The sequence below is a fragment of the Hipposideros armiger genome, unplaced genomic scaffold (genome assembly GCF_001890085.2).
Source record: "Hipposideros armiger isolate ML-2016 unplaced genomic scaffold, ASM189008v1 scaffold_37, whole genome shotgun sequence".
Lineage (NCBI taxonomy): Eukaryota > Metazoa > Chordata > Mammalia > Chiroptera > Hipposideridae > Hipposideros > Hipposideros armiger.
In genome coordinates, this window is record NW_017731387.1 from 4241716 (window position 1) to 4265263 (window position 23548).

Below are 23548 nucleotides of genomic sequence, written 5' to 3' on the forward strand. Positions count from 1 at the left end.
AGCCGGGAGGTCTGCCCAGCCATGGCCGCCAGTCTTCCCAGGGGTGTGGGCTCGCTCACCGCAGCTCCTCTATTTCCCGGATGTAGCTGTGGATCAGAGTGCCAATGGCCTCATTGCCGTCACCTGGGGTGGGGGTGGGGGGAACAAGAAAGACCTTCAGCTGTGACCTATCGGTGCCCCCGACAGGGTCGCACACACGGGCCTTTTGCAAAGAGGAGTCTGTATGGAGGAAGACTTGTCCTGTGCACAGATATGGACAGCACTGTTGGTGACAGGAAGACACGAGACGCAGCCAAACGTCCCTCCACAGACGGCTGTCACCACAAATGACTTATCATCACAGGTGGCACACTGCAGTTTAAAAGAATTATTGGGTTGTCGGAAAAGTCACAACGCATTTTTGCAACGCAACACATAGAAAAAAGATACGTCATGAACTTTTCCCATAATCCAATCAGTAAGTTTATAGGTTTTAATGTGGAAAGGTTCTCTAAGTGAAAACGGGAAGTCATAGCACAATACATGTGTCCTCATATATAGAAAAGGAAAAAGCCGTCGTATTCACACACACACACACACACACACACACACACACACACGCACATATACACACACACACACACACACGGCTTGGTAGGAATACACGTTCATACTGGGAGCAAAGGTTGAGAAAGGTGTGGGAAAATGTGCGCCCAGCTGCTCCCAGAGGCTCCTTCTAAGAAACGGAGAGAGAGGGGTGTTAACCTTTCACTTTACATATGCATGTCAATCAAGGTGATGGATGTATTCGTGCATTACTTGTGTCATAAAAACAAGTTTTAAAATTAACTGGAAAAAGACACACGAATGAATTGGTCTGTGAGCCCCCATATCCCAGGTGGATGGGGCCTAGCGGCTGGGGCTCCGAGCCGGCCTGGGGCTCCCCAACTCACCAGCTTTGGCCAGCAGCAGGTTGGCCTCCTGGCTCATGAGATGGGTGACGCGGTTGTTGATGGCATCGATGGCCTCCTGCATGGCCTTCACTCGCAGGCGCAGGGCCCCGTTCTCCTTCTGCAGCATGGCATTCTCGCGGAACAGGTCACTGTAGCCCTCGCTGCCATCCTCCCCCGTCACCCGCTTGCCCTGGGGGGAGGGACAGGTGGGGAGCCGTCAGGGGCCAGAGCTCCTGGGGGGCGGGGTGGGGAGGGTTTCCTGGAACACAGCCCATCTCCCATGCCCTGAAACCTTACATAGCTCTCCGTTACAACAGAAACGTCCCAAGTGTGTGACCAGCCATTCCAGGCCTCCCACCATCTCACCACGACCTCCCTGTCCACGGCTCACCTTCCTATCTCTGTAAATGCTAACCCGAGGGCCAGATCCTCTGGGGCCCAGTCAGTTAGCATAAATGAGTAAGGCTGGGTGTGAGGCAACAGGGAGTGGTGGGGAGTGGAGCTAACAGTCACAGACGCCATCTAAAGGGGCAGCCGCTGTCCCTCCAGCCAACCCAGTGCCCTGTGTTGTTAGATCTTCACACTGTTAAAGAAAAACTGAAACTCCCTAAATGTTGGAAAGGCTGACAACTAAGTTGCATTCTTTTAAAACCAAGGACAAGTCAAACCCAGATCCCCCTCATGAGCCCGCCAGATCCAGGCCTGGACCCCCGCCGGTGACTTCTGACACATGGACTTGGGCACCTCTCTCACAGCACCCGTTTTTCCCATTCCTGTTGCCATGCGCATGGCGTGTTTACATCCTACATGCCTGCTCTACTTTTTTGCTGATAATTCATTCACTCTTCAAAATCCATGTAAAAAGCCGCCTCCTCCGGGAAGCCCTCCCTGACCACCTAAATGAGGAGGGCCAACTGTCCCCCTGCCCCCACGGCTAGCACACTGCACCCCTCATGGGGCCCCACCCACTATTCTCATTCTGTGCCAGTCAGGAGTCTCATGTGGTCCAGCATCATGTTCCGCAGACATGAAAACACTGGCCGAACATCTGTCCTGCACATAAGATCCGTGCAGCTGAGGCCGAGGGCCTGGCGGAGCTCACCGCCTTGTACTCCATCAGCTCCATCTGCAGGCGCGCGATCTCGGCCCGCAGCGCGCTGATCTGCTGGCTCGTCTTGTCCTGGTTCACTACCAGCTTGTTCTTGATGTTGCGTGCCCGGTTGGCATATTTGAGTGTGTTGAGCGTCTCCATGAAGTCCCGGTCCGAGGGGCTCACGCAGGCGATCATGATGGTCTGGCTGGGGTGGAGTCAGGGTCAAGGGGCACAGCCGGCCCCCCGGGAGCAGGGCCCCTGCTCCACCCCTCCCTGGCTGCCTTGCCGCCCCGAGGACCTGAGCGTTCACAGTGCAGAACCCGGCATGTGGGGGTCTGGGCCACCTGGGCAAGGGTGGTACCCACAGAGCAGGCAGCTGCCAACGTTGGGGTGTTGTGATGTGTCAACATCAGAGTGACAGCTCTCCACCTCCTTAGCATTTCCCACCTGTCACCCCATCCAGGGGACTATCCCCCCCTATTGTGCTGACAAGGAAACTGAGTCCCACCGTCTTGGCCGAAGGCCATGGGCGCCTCAAAGCTCCTGCGTCTCACACCTGCAGCCTGGAGTGGGGTGGCCTCCTTGCCCCCAGGGCCTTCACACTCCAAACCCTCTCATCCTGCTCCCCAGGCAGCTGGCCTCCCGCCCCTGCCTGGGTGCCGGCCGGTACCTGTTGCCCCCTAGTGAATCCTGGAGGAGCCGGGTCAGCTTGGAGTCCCTGTAGGGCACGTGCACCACCTTCTTGCTCTGGTCCCCCAAGGCGCTGATCACGTTGCCCAAGGCCAGCTGTGGGAGACAGGCTGGCACTCAGGGAGGACAGCACAGTCCCCAAGCTGCCCGTACCTGCCTCGCTGACCCCAGCGGCCCTCAGGCTCCCTGGGAGGGTTTATGGGCAGATCGGATAAGTTGGTGAAGTCAGGATGTTGGGGGCAAGGGTGAGGGTGAAGGGTCAAAGGCCCAACAGTGGTGACACACAGGTGCCCTGGCCAGCTGCTGGCTAGAGGCCCAAGGAGGACTGGCTCGTCGTGGGTCCTGGGGCCTCAGAAGGGCCTAGACGGAGCCGTGTGGGCCCTGAGGCTGCTGACTGCCGGGGGGCCTACCAGGCCACAGTTGATGGAGATGCCCTCCTTGGCCCGCTCGCCGGTGGCTCCCGTCCGCTTCAGCCGCTCGGAGCCGGCCAGGTCCACAAAGTGAAACTTGGCTGTGAGCGTCTCATACTCGCGCGTAGGCGCTGCACCCTCAGGAAGCCCAGTCACCGCCTCATTCACCTGCAGCAGAAGGCGGCCTCAGACACGGGGCCCGGGCCCACCGGCCACTCTAATAACATGTCTCCTTCCTCCTCCCGCCCTTCTGAGCTGCCCCCACACGGGGGCCCCGGGGGCTCCTCACCAGCTCAGGCTGGGCGCACACGCGCATCTGGCACAGGTGAATGGTGAAGATGGCATGAGACCGGGAGCTCTGCACGTTCATCTGCGTGCTGGCCGTGGTGCGCGAGAGGGCCCCCTGCCTCAGGCACTGGGTCAGCTGGGGAGGGAGGCTGAGGTGAGGCCCCGGAGGTACCGCCCCGCCTGCCCCGCCTGCCCCACCTGTCCCACCCTCCAGTGCACCATGCTCACCTCCACCCTGCCCGCCCTGCCCTCCAGTGCACGCCCACCTCCTCCTGGGAGTTGATGAGGCGAGAGGTGACGCCAGTGGTGTAGATGCCCCCGTTGGCGTCCTCGTGGATCTTAATGTTGGACCTGCGGTGGCGGGCGTCGGGGTCACGGGTGCTGTCAAACAGGTCCAGGATCTCCTCGTTGTACAGCTGTGCAGGGAGGACACAGCTGCTGGGTCCATGTCCCGGGGCCCCAGGGCTTTTCTCACGTTTATGAACTAGCCCCGTTTTGCAGATGTGGAAACCGAGGCTCTGGGAGGTTAACTTGCCAACCCTGGTCCCCTCTGGATTCTGGGTTCCACGATCTTTCTCCTGGACCAGGGTGGGGACAGCGGGGTCCTGGGCAGGACCATCCTGAGGCCGCTCCTCCTCTCCCCAAGGAACAAACGTTCAGTTACAGCGAGGGCTGGGGACCCAAGGGGACCAAGGGCACTTGGGTCCTAGATTTAGATGAGGAAGATTGGACTATGATTTGGGCCAATCCTATGATGTCCCTGGGCTTGGAAAGACGGGGTGGGGACATGGTTCCATGAGGGGCAGGAGAGCAGAGCTCTGTGGAGAGTGTGGGGACAGCGCCCTGACCCTGAAGGTCCCTGGGGTCGAGGTGACATGTCTGTGTGCCCTGCACTCTGCTCAGAAGGGTAAGAGGCCCGGTCTCATGGGGAGAGCCTGCTGAGACCTGGTGGGGAGGTGGCCTGGCCGGGAGCAGTCGCCTCATTCCGGACGCTCCTGTGTTTGGGATCGCCAGCATGGAGTTTCACCCACTAAAGGGCTGGGGTGTTCACCAGGCTGAGAGGGAGCTGGGCGGCAGGAAAAGTGACCCAGCCAACAGAATCCTGTGCGGGGAAGGGGCGGCCAGCCGTCCTCAGACATCCGGGGCTTTGATGGCCTTACAGGGTCAGAAATACCTCACAGGAAGGGGAAGAGGAAACGGAAGGGACTGGTGCAGATATGGGTGCCATGGTGTCTGTCTGTCTGTTGGGACAGACCCGGCATCGTTTAACCCCTTGTGGCTCACCCTGTGGCATGGGTTTTCTAGGAACTGGCCTGCTCTTTGGGGATCGCCATGGCAATAGGATGGAGAAAGGCGGAAAATGATGAGGTGAGAAAGCTTATAGAGATTCACAACAGCAGGACACACACGCACGCACACACACGGCAGCAGTCACTCCATCAGGAGCAAAAGTCCAGAAGGACAAAGAGAAACTCCCAAGTCTAAGAGACGTTTTCCCCTGGGTCCCCCAAGGGGGAAGCACCTTCCCTGTGTACCCAGGAGGGAACACACGTGGGGCAGTGAGCAGGGTGGGGCCTGGTGACAAGGAGAGGGCTGCGGCCACATCCCTACCGGGGCACAGCCAGAGCTCAGGGTGGATGGGGTGAAAACCTCAGGCCAGGGGGTCTCTGGGTTGGGGTGCCACATGCTGAGAACCAGAGTTGCCTGGTCCCAGTGTCTCAGAGAAGGGGCCTGGTCAGGTCAGGTGCTTCCTGGAGTGTCCATGTGCACCTGGCGTCCCAGAGACCCTTCTGAGAGGCCTCTCTGCGGGCCACAGGTCCCCTCCCCCACCCCCAAATCCCCCAGCGGCCATAATCCCAGGCTTCGGCGCAGACATCCTCTCAGAGAGGCAGGCCCTTCTGCAGGACCTTTCTTCCTGGGCCAGGAAGGACTTCAGCCAGAGAGGGACAGGGCAGGCTACTCTGAAGTTGGGTAGGGACACAGCGGAGGCTGGAAGGACGGACGAGAACCAGCGTTCTCACTGTGTGCTAAGCATGTGCTTCCATGTCGGCCTCACAAAGCCCCTAGGTAAACATGTTGTCACCCCATTGTGCAGGGTTCTGCAATGACTTGCCCAAGGTCACACGGCTACCAAGTGTCCTCGCTGAGAGTGAGTCAGGGTATGTAGCCCCATCGACTCAGGCCCCAGCTGACGCAGGAAACCCCTTCGGAGTAGCCCAGCCCGTGGCCTTCCAGCTGCCGCCTGCATACTCCCAACAGGGGGGAACGCATCACCTCTCGATGCCTCCTTGGCTCCCTAGGCCCAGCCCACCGCCCTGAGGGGAGCCCAGCTCCCATGGCCCTGCTGTCCCCGGGTCTCCCTCCTGCCCACCCGCGAGGCCACGGTACCTCCAGGAACTGCGCGCTGACTTTGAACTCAGGCTCAGCCACTCCCTGCTCCTGTGCCCGCCGCTTGCGCTCGGCGATGCCCCCAAAGAGGTGGGCGATGGCCCTTGGGATGATGCCCTGCTCCTCCTCGGCCGTCGCCGCGTCGAAGCCGGTGCCCATGGTGTACGTCTTCCCAGCCCCCGTCTGCATTGCCAAGACGCAAGGAGGTGTCAGCAGGCACCCCCAATTCCACGACCTCCCACCCTGCGTCCCTTGCCCCATCCTGGTCCCAAAGCCACACCCTGTGGCGGTCACTCTGGCTGACAGGCAGCAGCACTGTGGCGTCCCCGGACGACAGACGAGACTCCAGCTATATCTCCGATGCTCTCAAGATGGGGTGCTGTCCCCCCGACGGTGGGGTGGAGGCACTTACCTGCCCGTAGGCCAGCACGGTGGCATTGTAGCCCTCGAAGCAGCCCTCGATGAGCTTGCTCACACAGGTCGTGTAGATCTGTTCTTGCCAGGTGTCCAGGTCAAAGACAAAGTCATAGGTGAAGGCCTTGTCCTTCCCCAGAAGTACCTGGGGCTCCCCCGGGGTGACAGAGGTACAGATGTGACAGCCCTCAATCTTCTCCTTTGACAGCTGCGGCCGGATCCTGCCGGGAATAGGAGAGGCCTGATCAGCCCTCGGCCCTCTGCCTGCCAGGCTGCCAGGCCGTCTGCCCCTTCCAGTGCCCATAAGCTGGAGGCAAAGGAGGGAAGCTGAGGGCACCACCCCCCCCACCCTAGGGACAAAGGCAGCTCTTGTAAAAATACAATAATAATAATAGTAACAACATCAACAACACCCAAACGGCAGTTGCTAACATTCACGGAGCACGCTATGTCGGATCTGGAGCAAGCTATGTCGGATCTGTGTTAAAAGTATTTCACGTAAACGCAGTCATGTGTTCTTCACTCGAAACGACTTGCCCAAGGTCATAGACTGGAATGTGACAGAGCCAAGCCCAGGTGTGTCTGACATCAGAGCACAAGCTCCTGAGAGCGAGGAAAGCCCTAGGCTAAGCTAGGGACCAGGGAGGGGACTGGAGGGACAGGCCTGACTGCTCCCCCAGGGCTGAGTGCTGGGGAGGCGGGCGCCTCTGCCAAGGCCTGTGGGGCTGCGAGCGTCCTCCAGCGCGGGAGCCCCCTCCCGATGCCCAAGCCTGGTGGGATGGTCTCGGGGACCAGCTCTGCTTCGTCTCCAGGAGCCGAGGGGGCCAGACCCGGCACAGCCCTGCCAGACCAGGTCCGGGCTCAAGTTTACTGAGAAGGGCGGGGACCTCTAGAAGGGACACCAGCCAGCCACAGGAGGGGCCCACACCCCAGATCCGGGGGCGGGGGGGCTCCCCTGGAAAGATGAAGAGAAGTGGCTTAGGGCTAAGTGGGGCACCAGCCGTGGTCTCCATCCAGCAGCCCCTTCCTCCGTCTTCCAAGCCGCCATTCACAAGACGAGGTCGCCATGGCAACCAGATGGGAGCCAGTGAGACTGCATGGCCGGGCTGGCAGAAAGCACCTCCCAAAGGCCTGAAGTAAAGGCGAGCGGGTGACGCTGCTGGGCTCCCTCAGCCAGCCCTTCGCTGTCAGCTGGGCCCTCACAATGAGCCGCTTGTCAGGCCCCGTTCCCTGAGCCAACATTTACCCAGAGAAGAGAAGGAGGGGGCCCAGCCCACCCAGAACCCAGGGACGCCTAGCTGCAGAGCCAGGGCCTCTGCGTCTCCATCCCGTCCCTGTCAGGGCTGCCTCAGCCCCTGAGGCCCACTGGGAGCTGCAGGCCAGGTGAGGTGTCAGCTGAGCCTGTTTCCGGCACTGTGCTATGGGGACTGGGGAGCAGGGAAGACCCTGGGCATGGGTGGGATGGGGCGGCCAGCTACGCCAGGCCCAGCTCGCCCACAGAGGGTGGCCAGGGGCTTCTTCAGAAGCGTTTTCCTCTGGTGTGAACAGGTTCTCCCAGGTCAGGGCCCTCCTGTCACCGTCACCGAGGCTGACAGGATGGAGACCCGAGGAGGTCACCGCCCTCTTCACCCCGTGCAGCTATCCAGAGCCAAGCTGAAGTCAGAAGCCAGCTTCTAAGTCCCCCTGAACGGGTTTCCAACTGGGAAGGAGCCGCAGTGCCCAGCTCACCAGACCAGACGCTGAGCCTCCGGAAGACGTCAGGGCCAGCGAGGCTCCTGCCCCCACTGCTAACAGTGGCAGCTGCGTGTGGCCCCTGTGTGCGCCAGGCTGCGTCCCAGTGCCGACTACCCCGTTGTGGGTGAGGAAATGAGATGGTACCTACACAGGACGGGGCAGATGGGGTTTGAACCTAGGCTGTGCGGTCTCTTCAATGACCCTGCCCTACCGTGCAGCCGAGGGGCAGGGCTCAGCGTGCCAAGGGGAAAGAAAGTGCCATGGGGACAAACGGCTCCCGACGTGGGGACAGCCCCCAGCCACCTGAGAAGGGCCGTGACACTGAGCACAGGCCCCAGGCAGAGGCTGGAGTGCTGGCCACTGGGACCTGGCTCTGCCCACACACTTCCTGCCCAGGGTGTCTAGGTGCTCCCATGAGAGCCAAGAGTCTGACCTGGGCAGCCTCTGGGGACCCTGCAGTTTTGCTGGCCGGCTCCAGCTCCCGAAGACGCCCTCCCCACCACGTGGGCCGCTTGCGATGGGATTTCTGGATCCAATTCAAATACCATTTAATTACCCCAGGCAGATGGCAATGCTGGTGATTGGAGGAAATCGAATCAGGGTCCCTGGAGACAGTGGAAGCGGGTGGGGAGGGGCCGCAGCCCTGCCCGTCAGTGAGAGTGACAGCCCTCCTTCACCAACCAGTCCCCAGACTGCTGGGGAGCCTGCCTGCCAGGAGCAGGAGAGCGGGCCTGAGAGCAGTCGGCGAGGACGCAGAGAAGGGCACTCCAAGCTTTTAGGGTCCAGGAGTTGAGGGGTCTGTCCGGCATCCACCCTGAGACCCTCCCTCCGTCGGCCCAGCCCAACTCATATGGGGTCCTCTGTGGTCAGCGGGAGCCAGCTGGCCCACTCTAAGCACCAGGGCACTCTGCAGGGTACAGGCAATGAGAGATGTTATCCAGAAAAAAGGCACCTGGGTAGGCGACACAGAGGACATGGTCCGTGAGCCACCGACCAGGGCGAGGGAGAGAGTGCCGGTCCCATTCCTGGGGCTTGAATGACAGCCGGAGAAGGACGCGAAAGGAGAGCCAAGGGTGCTTTCCCTGAACTGGTTCTGGGCCCGCGCCTGCCACAGATGACCCCTTTAAGTGATGCTGCGAGCTAGTGGCTTCAAAGCCCGTTTTCCAGAGGGAAACGCTGAGGCTTGAAGCGGGCCAGTGGCATGGCCGGTGAAGGGCTCCAGCTGGCTGGCGGGCTCTCCCTCTGCCCCAGCTGCCTCCTTGGGAAACTCCACCCCCAAATCCTCAGGCAAACTTCTCACAGCAGCACCTTGGCAGCCAGGGCGGGACTTCGTGCACGCACCAGGCTGCCCACCAGCTGTCCCTGTCACCAAGGGCTCTGTCCCTGTCACCAAGGGTTCGTCTCCGTGTCCTGGGACTCAGTCCTCACCACACTGCCCCGTGGAGAAGTCAAGCGCATGCCCCTCGGGTAGGAGACAAGAAGGCGGGGAGATGGAGACGGGTCCTTAACAAGCCTCCGCCCCCGCCCTCCTGTGACTCGGGAGCCACTGCCCCTCCCTTGTCACCTAGATGACCTTTCCCAGTCTTCACTTTCTAAGGACTCCATCACCCTCCCCTCAGCAGCTCCTCTCCAGGCCCCGCCGGGGTGAGGTCACTTCTGTGGCCTGCCTCGTCCCCACCCAGCCCCAGATCCGGCGAAAAGCTACGATGAAAACCACCCGTAGCCCTGTTCCTCCCTGGGGACATGGCGGGTACCAGGTCAGGGATGGAAACCAGTTTCCCGGGTCAAGGAAACCACAGACCCAGGCACCGTGGACCAGACCCAGCATTAGGGAGAGGTGAGTGAGGCATTCACCTCAAGTACAAAATGTAAGTGGGCATGAAAAACTGCGTCATCAAGATAAACCGTAACTTGAATGCAATGTTTGAAAAACAAATTGGCAAACTGTGGCCTGCTTCTGTCAATGAAGTTTTGTGGAACAAACACCCAGTGTCATTTCTGACCAGGGACTATGTGAATCTCGCCGGAGGGGAGGGCATCTTGCCCCGAGCCCCACCCCTCCAAGGTCCCCATCCTTTTTGAGGTCCTGCGGGGGCGGGGGTGGATGGACGGCCCCGAATCTCCCAGAACAGAGCGCAGTCTATTTGCCACTTGGCAGCGGCAGGCGGCCTGAGGGCGGTGGGAGCCGGGCGCGGGCAGAGGCGGGATCTGGCACCCGCGTGGCTGCGTGGCTTCCTCTGTTCACAGCTGAGCGGGAGCTGGGGCGACGCAGTGAGTTATTCTCATCTCCATCCCCACCACCAGAGACATGAGCACGTGGCAGGGACCAGCTCGACTGACTGACCGCAGCTCAGGGTCCACCCCCAGCTCGGTGCCTGCGGAAAGAGCTGAGCTCAGCAGTCCCGGGCTCCTCGGGGAGCCCGGAGGACAGGGCGGAAGGGGATGACAGGAGATGGGGAGGGCTGGCCCGGGGATGCTGAGAGAATGCCAAGGGGAAAACCTCCCTCTGCAGAGGGTGTGGTGCCCAGAGCCCCAGAGCGCCCCACCGGACCCCATGGCTCGGAAGGGAGGATGGGGCCAGCTGGTCCTCACACCCACCCCATCCTTAGTGACAACACAGAAAGCCAGTCCCCCCCCTCCGCCTCCCAGTGACCTTGGGCTCCTGGGGTTTGGCTCAGCTTCTCAGTGGGCAAGGGCCCCTCCTTTGGTTCCTAACTGACCTGCCCCCCAAATCTTTACCCTGAGCTCCTAAGGGTGCAGCTCAGGCTCTTCCTATTTGAAAACACTTATTTCTCACTGAGAAATAACGGGCTGTGCTAGTAAAATCACTCACCAAGAACTGTTCTGAAATCCTAGACAATTCTTACAAAGATGGTGTGTGGTTTGCGATCCCTGACCCCTCCCTGTGCTGGCACCTGGAACCCTGTCCATTTCTGCTCCAGGTAGCAGCCCCCACCACACTGAGGGGGCAGGGCCGCCCCTCGGCCAGACATTGTACCCTGGATGTTTTGCGCACGGTAGGTCATTACACAAATCATTTAGGTATAAGGCGGGTGTGTTTGTCCCTAATTTGCAAGTGAGGGCTCAGAGAGAAACGAAATAACTGGGTTCAAGGTCACACAGCTGAGAGGTAACAAGGTTTCCCAGGAAGACCACATTTCCTAGCCATCAGCCCTGAAGACCCAACCCAGGAGAGCTGGGGAGAGCTGGCGTGCATACAGCCACCCACCTGTGGGTGATGTGTACCTCAGGGACTTCCGGGCTGGGAGGCTCCCTCTCACCGGGGCCGCCTCAAAAGGCTTGGAGGAGAACCCCAGACCTGGGCCCGAATCACCCCTCCGATGGCCCAAATAACCAACATAACTAGTCCCTCTGGCAAGGCCCCAGTGGGCAGAAGCCTGTCTGCTCTTTCCCCCTAAGGGACCCCTAACACCTCCCTGAATCCTGAAAAAGGGCCCCAGAGGCTAGTGGGACCTCCCAGGAGGAACGGAGAAGTGAGGCAGGTCAGCGCCTTGTCTCGGGGTGAGTGGCCCCGAAGCCTGAGGGGCAGAGCGAAGGCTGCCTGGAGGCCACCACCGCCCCTCGTGCCCAGCCCACATCAGCACTCCTGGCTCCAAGCTACGGTGGCTCCACCGTGGAGGGCTGTGTGTGTGCACGTGGAGGGGACACGGAGCAGCCCATGACCTTTAGTCTGCCTGGCACAGTGAGTCACTGAGCTAGGCTGTGATCAGCCACAAGCCAGCTCTTCCGCCTGGGTGACAGGGCCACAGCAGGAGGGGTTTATATAAGCCAGCAGAAGGACTTCCCGCCTCACACTGCTAACCCTGGACAGGGGAGCCTGGCCGTCTGCAACCTTGTTCCTCGAAATCGTAGTCACTGCTGTCACTCCTGCCTCTTGTGGGCCGTCTCCATGTCCATGCCTCTCCTGAGATGGATGCTATTTCTGAGAGCCCATGTGTCAAGCTCATATACAAGTGAACCCCTGTAATGTGTTAGGACAGCCCCGTGAAATGCATCTCCCCCTCGTTACTGAGTCTCGGAAGGTGACATCTAACACGCCCAAAGCCACACGATTCGTGATGATGGAGGTGAAATTCAAACCCATCCGTGGGTGACCCTGCTGTACCACTGAGTGACCAGGAGGGAGGGCAGGCGGCCGGAGAAGGTGACCCCTCGAAGATCTCCGGACTGGTCCTCAGCAGCTGCCACGGCACCAGGAGCTGTCAGCTGGGACAGCAGTTCCTGTACGCACTGAGGAAGCCGCGGCCTGGAGCCCAGGGAGCTTGGAGCCCAGACCAGGGGGCTGCTCCCCACCCATGGAAGGCAGCTTCCTCTGTAGCGCAGGATGGAGGACGGAGGACATGGACACCTCCCCTTCACTGAGCACCACCCCCTTCCCCGTGGCAGCCTGCCAGGCCTGGGGAGGGCGGCTGGAGGCAGGATCCCTGCTCCCAGGGGAGTCTGGCTAGCAGACACCCGGGCTTTCAGCTGACTTAGCCCAGAGAACGCGTATTCCTACAGGCCAGTCCTCTCTAGAACAGGGTGTGGCAAGATCCCATTTGGGGTGCAGTGTGGGGAGAGCCCCAGAGCCCCGTGGCAGCCAGAGTACCCTGTTGGCCTCCCACCGGGCCCAGCCCTGCTGAGGCTACCCTCAGGGAAAAGGCCCAGACTGGCTCTGAACCCCCAGATGAGAAGGTTCTGTACCATGGGGTCAAAGGGCATCGGTTAATGGGCCCTGGCAGGCCTGGTGACAGGAATCTGTCAGCCCTCCCTGCCAGACTCCTGCCATCGAGCAAACCCAGAGCACGGGGCAGAGGTGCAGACATTCCAGGAAAACTCACGGAAGCCCCAGGGCGTCAACTCAGGGTGCCTGGGATCCGGGGCTCCGGCCCCACTCCCTCCTCCGGGGAGGTCCTGACCTTCCTCTCTCGGTTCATCCCCGAGTCCTGGCCACTGACTTCTGAGCAATGCCCAGGCTCAGGCATTCAACAGGGGAGGGCACCTGGGGACAGCCTTGTCCATGGCTCTCCAGGGCACCCCCAGACAGGGGGAGGCAGCAGGCAAGCAGAATGGGGTGACAAGTCAGAAGCCAGGGAGCAGGGATGTGAGAAGGGGCCTGTCCTCGTCCTGAGCTGGACAGACCCCCAGCCTGCCGTCGGCCACACGGGCCTGGGTGTGAGCCACCCAATCCGAGTCCTCTGCCGTCTGGGAAGAGAGGCCAGCCCGGCCCAGAGAGCCCCGTTCAGCTCTGCTCCAGCGTCACTCTCACCATCCCACCCCCATCTCTGGGCATCTGGCAGGGGTTTCCCATGACCTCCCAGGAGACAGGGGAGGGAGGCAAGTGCCCAGAGCCCAGAGCTGTGACAGCGTCTGCATCTGATGGGGACGGCGCGTAGGGACTGGGCCCTGGGGGCCTCCCCTGCTGAGGAATGCAGAGCAACAGGCGCCTGGCCTCAGAGGCAGTGGGCCTCGCCCCGCCACACTGGCCCTGGGCCCCAGTGCCCACGCCAGCTCTCCTCAGCACATCCTCTCTCCAGCCTCAGGTGGACCTGCAGCCCACAGGAAGCCCAGGCGCCCCCCCCCAACACCCTGATGGGCTCCCACCAGATGGAATCCCTGCATTTTCAATGGGAATAACCTCAGTCACCCCTGGGGCTCCAGTGGGGTGGGGGTGAAGCAGGGTGATGAAGGTACAGTGTCCGGCACACAGGAGGGGTCAGTCTTAATGCTTAGCCGCCTCCCTGTTCAGTCTCCGTTCCACCAGAGCACGCCATCAACCGACCCGTCAACGCATTGGAGGCGAATCCTGCTTTTCCCCTGACAGTCATGGACGGACCAACAGAACAGGGGCCCCATGACCAGCCTGAGGACAGACTGTGTGGACCCCAGGTCCTCCCCTTGCCCCCCCCCCAGCTGTAAGGGTGCCAGCAGGGTTGCAGGGGCTGCCACTTCCCCCAGCCCCACCCCACTGCTGGTAGAGGTTTTGAAAAGCTGCGATCCAATCAGACAGGCTGGCTGGCTGGGGGGTGGGGGCACATTTCCGGGGCCTGTGGTTACTACTCTCCACTTCCTTGTGATGACATAAGCCCTGTGTCTGCAGCTCGAGGCCACCCCCAAGTGCTCAGGAGGTCCTGTGGGCCCTGGTTTCCCAGACCTGTAAGCTGCCTGGCATGGGACGCACTTGGCACTGCCTGGGCGCTGACGGGCCTGGGGCCAGAGGGTGGGGCCCTGCTGGCTCCCCATACCCCACCCTCGCACCTTTTCCTGTCTTCTTCAATCTCTCTATCCCAAGTCACCCATTCTCTTGATTCAAAATTCAGACATTGACCAGGACTTCAGAGCAGCCCGGAGCTGGGGAAACGCACACAGCTCCAGAGCCTGAGTGGGTGAGGGTGGGTGCAACCCAGCAGTGTCCTTGGGGTCCTTGGCTGGAGCTCCCCATCCCCTTCCCAGCCTCTGCTCAACCCTGTAGGGCCCACATATAGATATGGGGCTGGTTGAGGGGCCTCCCCACCCCCAGCAGACAGCCGGAAGGAAGCTTAAGGAAACCAGGCAGAGATAAGGGGGAGGGTTCAGGTCCCCCAGCACTGCCCTCACGGTGGGGGCTCAGAGCTGGGGGCTCGAAAGGGTCTTACATAAACACACCACGTGGTTGGCTCCCTTCCCCAATTTGAACTTTACCAGCTTGCATTTCCTAACTGCCGCCCCTTCCCCAGTGGCCGCAGCCTGGGGCAGGTCATGGCGCAGCTCACCTCTCTCCAGACCCCCCCCCTCCCATCCCCCAGGTAGAGAGGGATCTAGGTCCTTATCTGCAAGGGGGTTGATGGATCAAGGAGGGCAGGCAGGCTGGATCCTGGCCTGGGGATCTCTCGGTACAAAGGGTTCAGGGGCAGAGGAACCACACTCCAGGGTGGGGCTTTTGGGGTCTGCTCACACCTAGACCTTCTCTCCTTATCTCACAGCCCCAGGTGTTGAAAGCTTCCCCCAGCCTGGCCTTTCTCTGCAGTGATCTGTAGACAGCCAGCTTTGATCCTGGTCCCAAGGAGATTACAGGCCAGGAGCCCTGGGCCTGGCCCTTGTCACCTCATCTAAGAGCCCAGAACTACCCCCCCCACCACACACACACACACACACACACACACACACACAACACAGCAGACCCAGTCTGCCTCATTGTCTCATTCCTGGCCTCCCTCGTCCCAAGGGCAGGACCCAGGGCTCCCCACAAGTTGTTCTCATGGGGACTCAGAAAGCACTTCAGTTAGATACAAAAGAAGGGCGTTCAGAAAGTCAGAAAGACAGCTGCACCCAGGGCTGGGTCCTCGGTTCTTCGCATTGTATCCCAGTCCACCATCCTTGCCCTAGGGGGGATGAGAGGGTTCTGGGTGTGGGGCTGGGGCCTAGCACGGGGCCAGAAGCACGGAGAAGCCCCGCCTTCAGCGCCCCAGGGGCCCCGCCCGCTCCCCAGCCCAGCCCCAGGCCAGGCCTGTCCTCAGCTCCCCAACTAGAAGCTGGGCTCTGTCCAGGCATTGTCTGCCTTCCACAGCTGGCTGCCCATTGAGGTCTGGCTGGCCTGTGCGGACTGGGGTGGGCGGGGCCGCACCTTCCAGGAGCCCTGAAAGCCTGGCTTTTCTGATGTTCTCGTCTCCTCACTCCTCCATCCAGATCGGCAGCTCGGGGCAAGGAGTGAGGCACCCAGATCGCCCAGGTGATCTGAGTGGGAAGCAGGGATGACACCGGATAGCCCGAAGAAGGGGGTCTAGTGGCAGACCCCCTTCTAGAAAGGGGGTCCAACCCCCTTTCTGTGGAAAGTGGCCCAGGGACCCTCTGGTGGTGGTGGGAAGGGGGGCACCGTCTCTCCCTCAGTCCTCTACACAGTCTCTCCCTCAGTCCTCTACACAGTCTCTCCCTCAGTCCTCTACACAAAGTGCCAACCCCAACGGGCTTCCCGGGCCTTGGCCATGCCCCAGTCTGGGGGCCCTGACAGAGGGGAGGGGGCCTTGTTTGTCTCTCTCCTGCAAGGTAGTTCTAAAGGAGACCCCCATGGGAGGGTACCCTAAGCCTCTTCCTCCCCAGCTCTGGCTCCCGCTGGTAGGGGGGTCAGGACTTCATTTTCCTTTTATGTGCACCCAGACCCCGCACCCCCATCTGCAGGTGCCATGCTGAACCTCTCACTCCCACCCCCAGCCTTGCACCTCCCTCCCTCGACCTCCACAGCCTCCTGCAGCAATGTCAGCCCACAGCAGCCTGGCCCCGCCCGCCCGGCAGGCACCTGCAGGCTCCCCTTTGTCTCTCTCCTCGGGGCGGCAAGGCTGCGCTCAAGTCGTGCCCGAGTGCAGCCTGGTGCATGGGCAGGGGGCACCTCAGTCTCCCTTCCTCGACCCCAGAGCCCTAAGCAGCAGCCCCTCCTCTCTGAGCTGCAGACGGCTGGCCAGGGGGCTGAGGCACATGCCCTGGGGCAGCAAGGGGCAAACTTTTCCATAGTCCTCTCTGACCCTGTCTAGAATGATGTCCCTGGGCTCCTGGAAACTGGGTCACCGAACACCTGTGTTAGAGACCCACCCTAGACCTGGCTCCAGCCCCCCCCCACAGCCCCCCTCCCCACACAGACACACAAGGCTGGGCAGAGATGGGTGCTCCTCTCCACCAGCCCTGCTCGGCGAGCAGCTCCAGACTGTCACTGTCCCACCAACAGACCCCTCGAAGGGAGACAAACCCAAAACAAAAACAGGGAGGGGAGGTGTGGTGGAAAGCGTCTCCACCCAACAAAGGACACCCACGGCCCAACTCTGCAGCATTTCCTGCCCTTTGGGTCGGTGAGCCCCTTCAGGTGGAAGTCCCCAGCTCATCTTCTCTCCAACTCAGGGGTCAGGGTATCACCTCAAACCCCGGATAAGTCACGGGGCCCTCCCCACTCCATTTTATCTAAGCGCCCCAGGATGGGTCACGCGGCACGCCCGTCTGGCCTCCTAGAGATGGAATCCCAGGGACACGTCTTCCTGGGTCCCCAGGCCACATCTCCCCTTGGGACAGGCCCGGCAGGGCTCTCTGCCTCCCAGCAGAGGCAAGGCACCATCCCAGCCCTGCACTGATCTTTGTCTGCAGACGGCTCCCAGCCGGGGGTGTTGCCTCGCCTGGCGGGACCCAGAGCGCAGAACCACCCAGCTGGGGTGGATAAGGGAAAATCTCCCCCATCACCCCCATACGAGACAGCAGCCCAGCGGGGAGGCGAAGAGGAAACACAGACGCTCAGCTCGGGCCAGAGCTGGGTGTGAAATACCGGATTTCCTTGTTTATTCGATTTTCTGATTATTAAGGGCTCCCGAGAGGGGCCCGAAATTACCACCCAAACAAAGCCACCTTCCATGCGGCCCGCGGGCTCACGCGGCCCCTCCTTCGGGAGTGCAGGCTCCGGACCGAGTGGCCCCGCGCCCGCGCCACACAAAGCCCGAGACCCTCGCGCGCGCGCCGGCCCCTACCTGACGGCCACCTTGACGCAGCAGTCCCCCTGGCCGGCCATGGCCCTCTGGCGCCAGGGTCTGGGGGTGGATCAGGGGCGGGGGTCCGGGGGCCAGTGCCCCAGGCCGCGGCGGGAGGCGCGGGCGCTGCAAACGGAGGGGGCCGCGGTGGCTGGAGGTGACATGCTCGCGGGCGCAGAAGGAGGGTCACCCGCGGCCGGGGGTGGCTCCCTGGGACCGGGCCCGCGCGCCCCCTCGTGCCATCGGGCGGCAGCCCGAGCTGGATGACAGCGGGCGGACAGCGCGGTCCCCGCGCGCACACCTCCCACCCGCGCGCACCGCCGCGCGGACAAAGGGGGCGGGGGCCGGCTCGGTCCCCGCCCCGCCCGGAGCTCCAGCCCAGGCCCTCGAGCCCCGCCCCCGACCCGGCCCGCCAATCGAAAGCCCGAGCCGGCAACAGGGGCGGGGCTGGAGCCATTAAAAGGCCCTCTTGGCGCGCGTCCGCCCGCGTGCCAGCGGGAGTGGCGGGTCCAGGGGGGGCGGGGGCAGAGGGACGTGCGCGGAGAAGCTGACCTGCCGGAGCCTCGGCCTCGAGGGCACCCCCGTTTCATAAATGAGGAAACTGGAACGCAGAGAGGGGAACTGCCCAAGGTCACAGCGAGTTAGTGGCGAAGCGTGGGTAAGAACCCAGGCCTCCGGGCCGAGGGCTTCCCTTCCACGTGCCCACAGCGATGAGCGGTCGCTATTGTGAAAGCACCAGGGAGGCCCCCCTTCTGCGTTCGCTCCAGTGCGCCGGCTGACCTTTGTTGACGGAGATTCTTGGTAGTGTCTAAGATCCCCTCCACCTCAGCCCTGCAGCACCTCTGAGCTCATCTTGGGTTGGTTCTTTCGGTTCCTAGGCCGGACGGCCCCTCCCTTCTGCTAGGCCTTTGAGACCCTCCGATGGCCCCACTGGGCCTGGGCTCCCACTCTGCCTGTTGTGGCTGCAGGGGCAGAGGATCAGTGCGGGAGGCCTGACCTTCTCTGGGGGACAGGAGCACACAAAGGGGGCACCTGCGTAGGTGCTGGGGGGTGGACAGGAAGGCCGAGGGGAGCCCTGGGGGCTTGACGCGCAGGGCAGAGCTGTGAGAAGTCAGTCCCCTTTGCAGTCCATCTCTCCTCTGGCTGGGCCCAGGCACCTTCTCTCTGCACCCCCCTCCCGCTGCAGTGCCCAACATTGGGGCCATTCACGGGCCCCCTCACCAGCTGCCCTCCGTCCCCTCCAGCCAGCTCCCATCCCTGGAAAGGGCCCAAGTGCAGGACGCAGCTGCAGCTCCAGATGTGAAGGGAGCTCTCTGGGGGACGGGAGACAGTGACTCTGGCTCCAGACGGCTTGCGTCACCCTCAGATGATGAAACCACGTCAGAGATTTTGGCACAGGTGTGGGTTAGGGTCCGAGGATGGGCGTACCATCCTCCCTGTCCCTCCACCACCCACCCCCACAGATGACTGCTCTGCCCAGTAGCCCAGATCCCTTAATAGATCAGATCAAAAGCAAAGATAATTTCAAGGGCGAATTTCAAGGGCAAATCAACCCTTCCCCCATCCTGATGGAAAGCAGGGGCACCCCCAGCAGGGTGGAGGTGGGGGAGGGGTCAGGTCCTGGTGGGATCCTGCACTTTGTACTGGCGGTTTTGAACCTGGGGCTCCTAAGTCACCCCTCCCAGAGCGGGAGGCCAGCAGAGGGTGGAGGAGTCAGGCCCTGGGCGTTCGCTCCCCAACCATGGACCCAACACAGATGGCGAGTTCACCAAGTTCAGACCATACGCACGAACCAGATACTCTCCGAGCATCTTCTCCTTTCATTCGCATAACCTGGGAGCTAGTGTTTATAGTTCCTTTTCAGTTTGCAGAAGGGAAAACTGTGTCTCGCCCAGCAGACCCAGAATCTGAAGTGATGCGTCGGGTTCCAGACGCCCCAAGTCACCCTCAAGCAGCTTCCCCGGGGGAAAAGAGCTAGGCTGGCACGGGCTTTTGCTCCAAGAGGCGCCCTCCTGGAGGGCAGCCGGCACTTTCTAAAGTGGCTCCTTCACCCACCAGACTCTGGACTTCTCTGGAGCTCAACTCTGGTTCCTGCCTCCAGGAAGTCCCCTCTGACTTCTGAGAACAGGAGACCCTTCTGACTCACAGCTTCGCTGCTGGGAAATGGCGCCAGAGTCACTGCCCTTCCCCCCTCCCCCCACCCCCCCAGGCCACAGGCTGTCAGTCAGGAGAAGCAAGGAGGCACAGGTGCTGGGAAATCAGGCCTCCTGGAGGCCAGGGCCTCGGGTCGGCTGCACCAGCCCTGCAGCAGCTCCCTCCTGGGCCTCCAGGGAGAAGCATGGCAGCTCTGGGCCCTGACCCCTGGGCGCCGCTGCTCAGAGGGGAGGTGGTTGCTGGGCACAGAGGCCAGGTGGGGCCCAAGAGGCAGGAAGGAGACATAAACGCAGCTCAGAGAGGCGTAGGCCGGCCAGGTCACAGGAAGCCCGGGCAGCCCCTTGGGTCTCTCCTGCTTCAGCACAGCCAGGCCTCCTGTCTCTGGTTTGTCCCCACCCCGTCTACGTCCTTCCTTCCAGCTCTCCTCCTTCAGTTTCTCCCCCATGCGTATCTCCCCGCCCCCCAACCCTTCCCTCTCCGCCTGATAGAAACAGGGGCACGCTAAGGCATTTGGCCCTGAGCCCCACTCTTGTCCTGAGTGGAGGCCCTTCCCCCCCCAGGCATCTTGGGTCTCCATCACTTCTCCTGACAGGAGCTGTGGGCGTCTGGGCAGATGGGAACCCGGGGGAGTTGCGAGGGGCGGGGGGCCTCTCCAAGGCAGGAATCTCCCACGCTACTGTAGTTTAAATACTCAGCAGTGCCTAGAAGCAGCCACCTGGCTCAGCTCGCTCAGGCACGGCCCTTGAGTCACAAACGAAAACACCAGAGAGTTGTCCTCAGGCTCTAGAAATGTCCCCAGGGGTGGCCTGACCTTGAGTCCTGCTCCCTTTGGTCTTCTTTAGGGTTAGCACCAGGCATTGGCATTTGCAGACGCTTTCGGAGCTTCAACCTGAAGTTCTGGGTGGAAGTCGAGTTCTGGGCCTTTATCCCTAACTCCCAGCCCCACCCCAGCAGCTGTGCTTGGTTCCATGGGAGGCAGGTGTGAGCCCATCCTGCCCTCACCCACCTGGAGACAGAGGCCAGGTCTGCCTGTGCAGGAGCTCAGGACCCCAGACAGGGCCTGTTGGGGTGCAGACTCAGATCTTAGCTGAGGCACAGGCTTAGCCTGACTTCCTCTGTTACAGAGGAGACAGACTTAGCTGTAGCGGAAAGCAGAATTTGTTATAAATAGCAAGGGAGAAAGAACTGCCGTGGATCACAAATACCAAAATACCCTGCAGTCTTAAACCAGCCAACCTGTTCTGGGTTTCACATGTTAATGAAGGTTTAATTAGTATCCATGGAATCTCAAACAGGCTCTTCACCATCTCTGCAATGCACTCAAATACAGCACCTGGGCCAAACACAGGACAGGTGTGGACAGTTCTCACAGTCACAGAATCCTGGGGTGGGGAGAACCCCAAGACCATCGCTCAACCCCTTCATGTTCAGGTGAAGAAACTGAGGCCCAGAGAGGTAGAGAGACTTGTCCAAAGTTGCACAGTAAGCTGGGAGCTGAGCAGGGACTAAAGCGTGGTCCTCATGCTTCCAGAGACGGGCACTCCCACAACAGCATGAAGGACTCAAAGGCCAAACATCCGAGATCGGGCTGTAGGTGCGTTTACAGTCTGGATGAAAGGGAAGTCTGTACAAATGGACAAAAGACAGTCCAGAAACCAAAGGGTGGTGTTCCACGTCACCGAGATCTGGGTTCAAATTCCAGCTCTGCTCCTTCCCAGCTGTGTGACTCTGGGCAAGGAATGTAACCACCCCATGTGTCAGCTCCCTGTCAAGATGAAGATACCCACCTTCAACCTCATCCCAGGGCTATGAGGTCACAGCGAGGTCACCCAGGTCAGGCACCCAGTACAGGGCTCAGCGCAAAATGGATATGAACCCCTTTCACATTTCCACGGCCCCTACCCCTTCTTCTGGGAGCCCTGTCCTCAATGGGGACACAAGGCTGACTTTGTCCCAATGAAGTCCCTTGGCGGGTAGGAAGTCGCAGAGACGGGTGTGGGTGAGGCCGGGTGGAGGGGGATGGCCATGAGGCTGCCTAGCCCAAGTGGTCATTGACCTGGGAAGTGGGAGGGGCCAGTTTGCAGGGAGTTACCCGTGTCTGCTGGCTACTCGGTGCCGGGGCCCCGGCGCCAGGGTGAGTGTTTGCAGAGGCAGGAAGGAGCCAGGCGTGCTGATCCCTGCTGCCCTCGACAGCCCTGGTCTCAGCTCACGGGGGGCTGTCTGCAGGGACACCTAGAGTCTGTTTTACTCACTCCATGTGATATCCTGGGCCAAGGGTTTTACGTCATGTTTCTCATTTAATCCTCACTACAGTCTTTGAGGTGAATACCGTGATGGCCCCCATTCTGCCAAAGAGGAAATAGGCTCACAGGTCACTTGGCTAGCGTAGCAGTAATTAGTGTTGTCCACCAAATATTTCCATTCTCTGCCTTCTGGCGCACACAGGACTTCACGTCCTCAATCTGAGGTTAGCTCTGGCCATGTGGCTGCCTTTGACCAATGAAACGTGGGCAGGACTGTTCGCAGTGGCCATGTGGCTGCCTTTGACCAATGAAACGTGGGCAGGACTGTTCGCGGTGGCCACGTGACTGACTTTGACCGGTGAAAAGCTGCCAAGGGGCCCAAGTGCTGTCCAGGACGCTCCCTTCCCATCTAAGACACACAGAAGCCCCTTTGGTTTGGATTCTCCTAGGCTACCTGGAGCCCTGTGGGGCAGGTAGCAGGATAAAAGGTGGAAGCTCTCTGCCCCCACCTGTCTGTACCCATCCATGATTTGACTGTGATTTTGCCGTGTTTCCGGACTGCTGCGTCCTGGGGGTTGCCTCAATGAGCATGATTTCCCATCAGCTCTCTGGGGCTCAGAGCCTTCTGGGCGGCCGTGCTGAGCCATCCCTCGGGGTCCTCAGGAGACTCACTGACAGGTAATTAGAAACATTCCAAGGGCATTCCAGCGCCGCCGCCATCGCCTGTCTAGGAAACAGCCCTCGGACTGGGTGTCAGGACGCCTGTGTTCACCCCCCAACTCAAAGACTGACCCTGATCACGTCGTCTTCCCCTTGGGACTGAGTTCCTCCTCCGTGAAATAGGGCGAGTACAAAGGGCTGGGTAACCGCTCAGCTAGAGGAAGCTGATTTAGGATGGCATCGCTCTTCTGAGGGGCACAGGCAAAGCAATACCAGCTGCCGTTTCTGAACGTTGTGCTGGGCCTCGGACCCGTGCCGTCAAGGAACGCTCACAACAGCCCCAGGAGGTGGCAGCAAGGCCATCCCCAGCCAACAAAGGACACCAGGAGTGGCCCAAGGTCACAGCACAGGGGTAGAGCAGGGTTGGAGCCCAAGCAAGCAGGTTTCCTGTTTCATCCTGTGTTGGATTACAATGAAGGACAAGGATGGGTCAGGGCCTGGAGCTGCTGAGCTGAGGAGGGGAAGAGAACGCCCTAAGAAGTCACCTGCTTCATAGGTCTACACAGAGACTTGTACACGGGTGTACACAGCAGCCTCATTCGTCATGGCCGCAAACTGGAGACAGCCCAAATGTCCCCCCACAGAGGAAGGGATACAGTGGGGTATGTCATGCCATGGAGTACTAGTCAGTGATTTAAAAAAAAGAATGAACTATTGACACGATACAGCATGGACGAACCTCAAAGTAATTACGCTGAATAAAAGAAGCCCTAAAGAACACACATGCTATATAATTCCAGAAGTCTAGAAAACAAAACCCATTTCCAGGGTCAGAAACCAGCTCAGTGGCTGCCTGGCATGTCGAAGGCTGTGGAGGGATTACTGACAGGCACCAAGACATTTTGGGGTGAAAGATACCTATTTTCTGTTTTTTTTTTAAAGATTTTTATTGGGGAATTGGGGGAAGGGGAACAGACAAGTTGCTGTCATTTTTGTTCTTCAGTCTAGTTGTGGAGGACGTCGTTTCACTGGCCCAAGTTGGCACCACCATTGCGCTCTTCCC

At 60.6% G+C, this 23548-nt stretch overlaps 1 protein-coding gene across 4 annotated transcripts in view; it reads right to left on the reverse strand.

Moving 5' to 3' along the window:
• KIF21B (kinesin family member 21B) overlaps positions 1–17763 on the reverse strand; it is a 40302-nt gene extending 22539 nt beyond the window's left edge. For all 4 annotated transcript variants that reach the window (XR_002123513.1, XR_002123512.1, XM_019638122.1 and 1 more), the window contains exons 1-10: positions 17429–17763; positions 6214–6436; positions 5802–5984; positions 3680–3829; positions 3415–3549; positions 3126–3293; positions 2696–2811; positions 2035–2230; positions 933–1122; positions 60–123 (exon numbers count right to left, since the gene is read on the reverse strand). Coding sequence is in view for 2 of the 4 variants with exons in the window: in XM_019638122.1 (XP_019493667.1) it covers positions 60–123; positions 933–1122; positions 2035–2230; positions 2696–2811; positions 3126–3293; positions 3415–3549; positions 3680–3829; positions 5802–5984; positions 6214–6436; positions 17429–17469 (1466 nt within the window). In the remaining 2 variants the exon portion in view is untranslated. The remainder of the gene's footprint in view (positions 1–59; positions 124–932; positions 1123–2034; positions 2231–2695; positions 2812–3125; positions 3294–3414; positions 3550–3679; positions 3830–5801; positions 5985–6213; positions 6437–17428) is intronic.
• Between the last annotated feature and the right edge of the window lie 5785 nt (positions 17764–23548).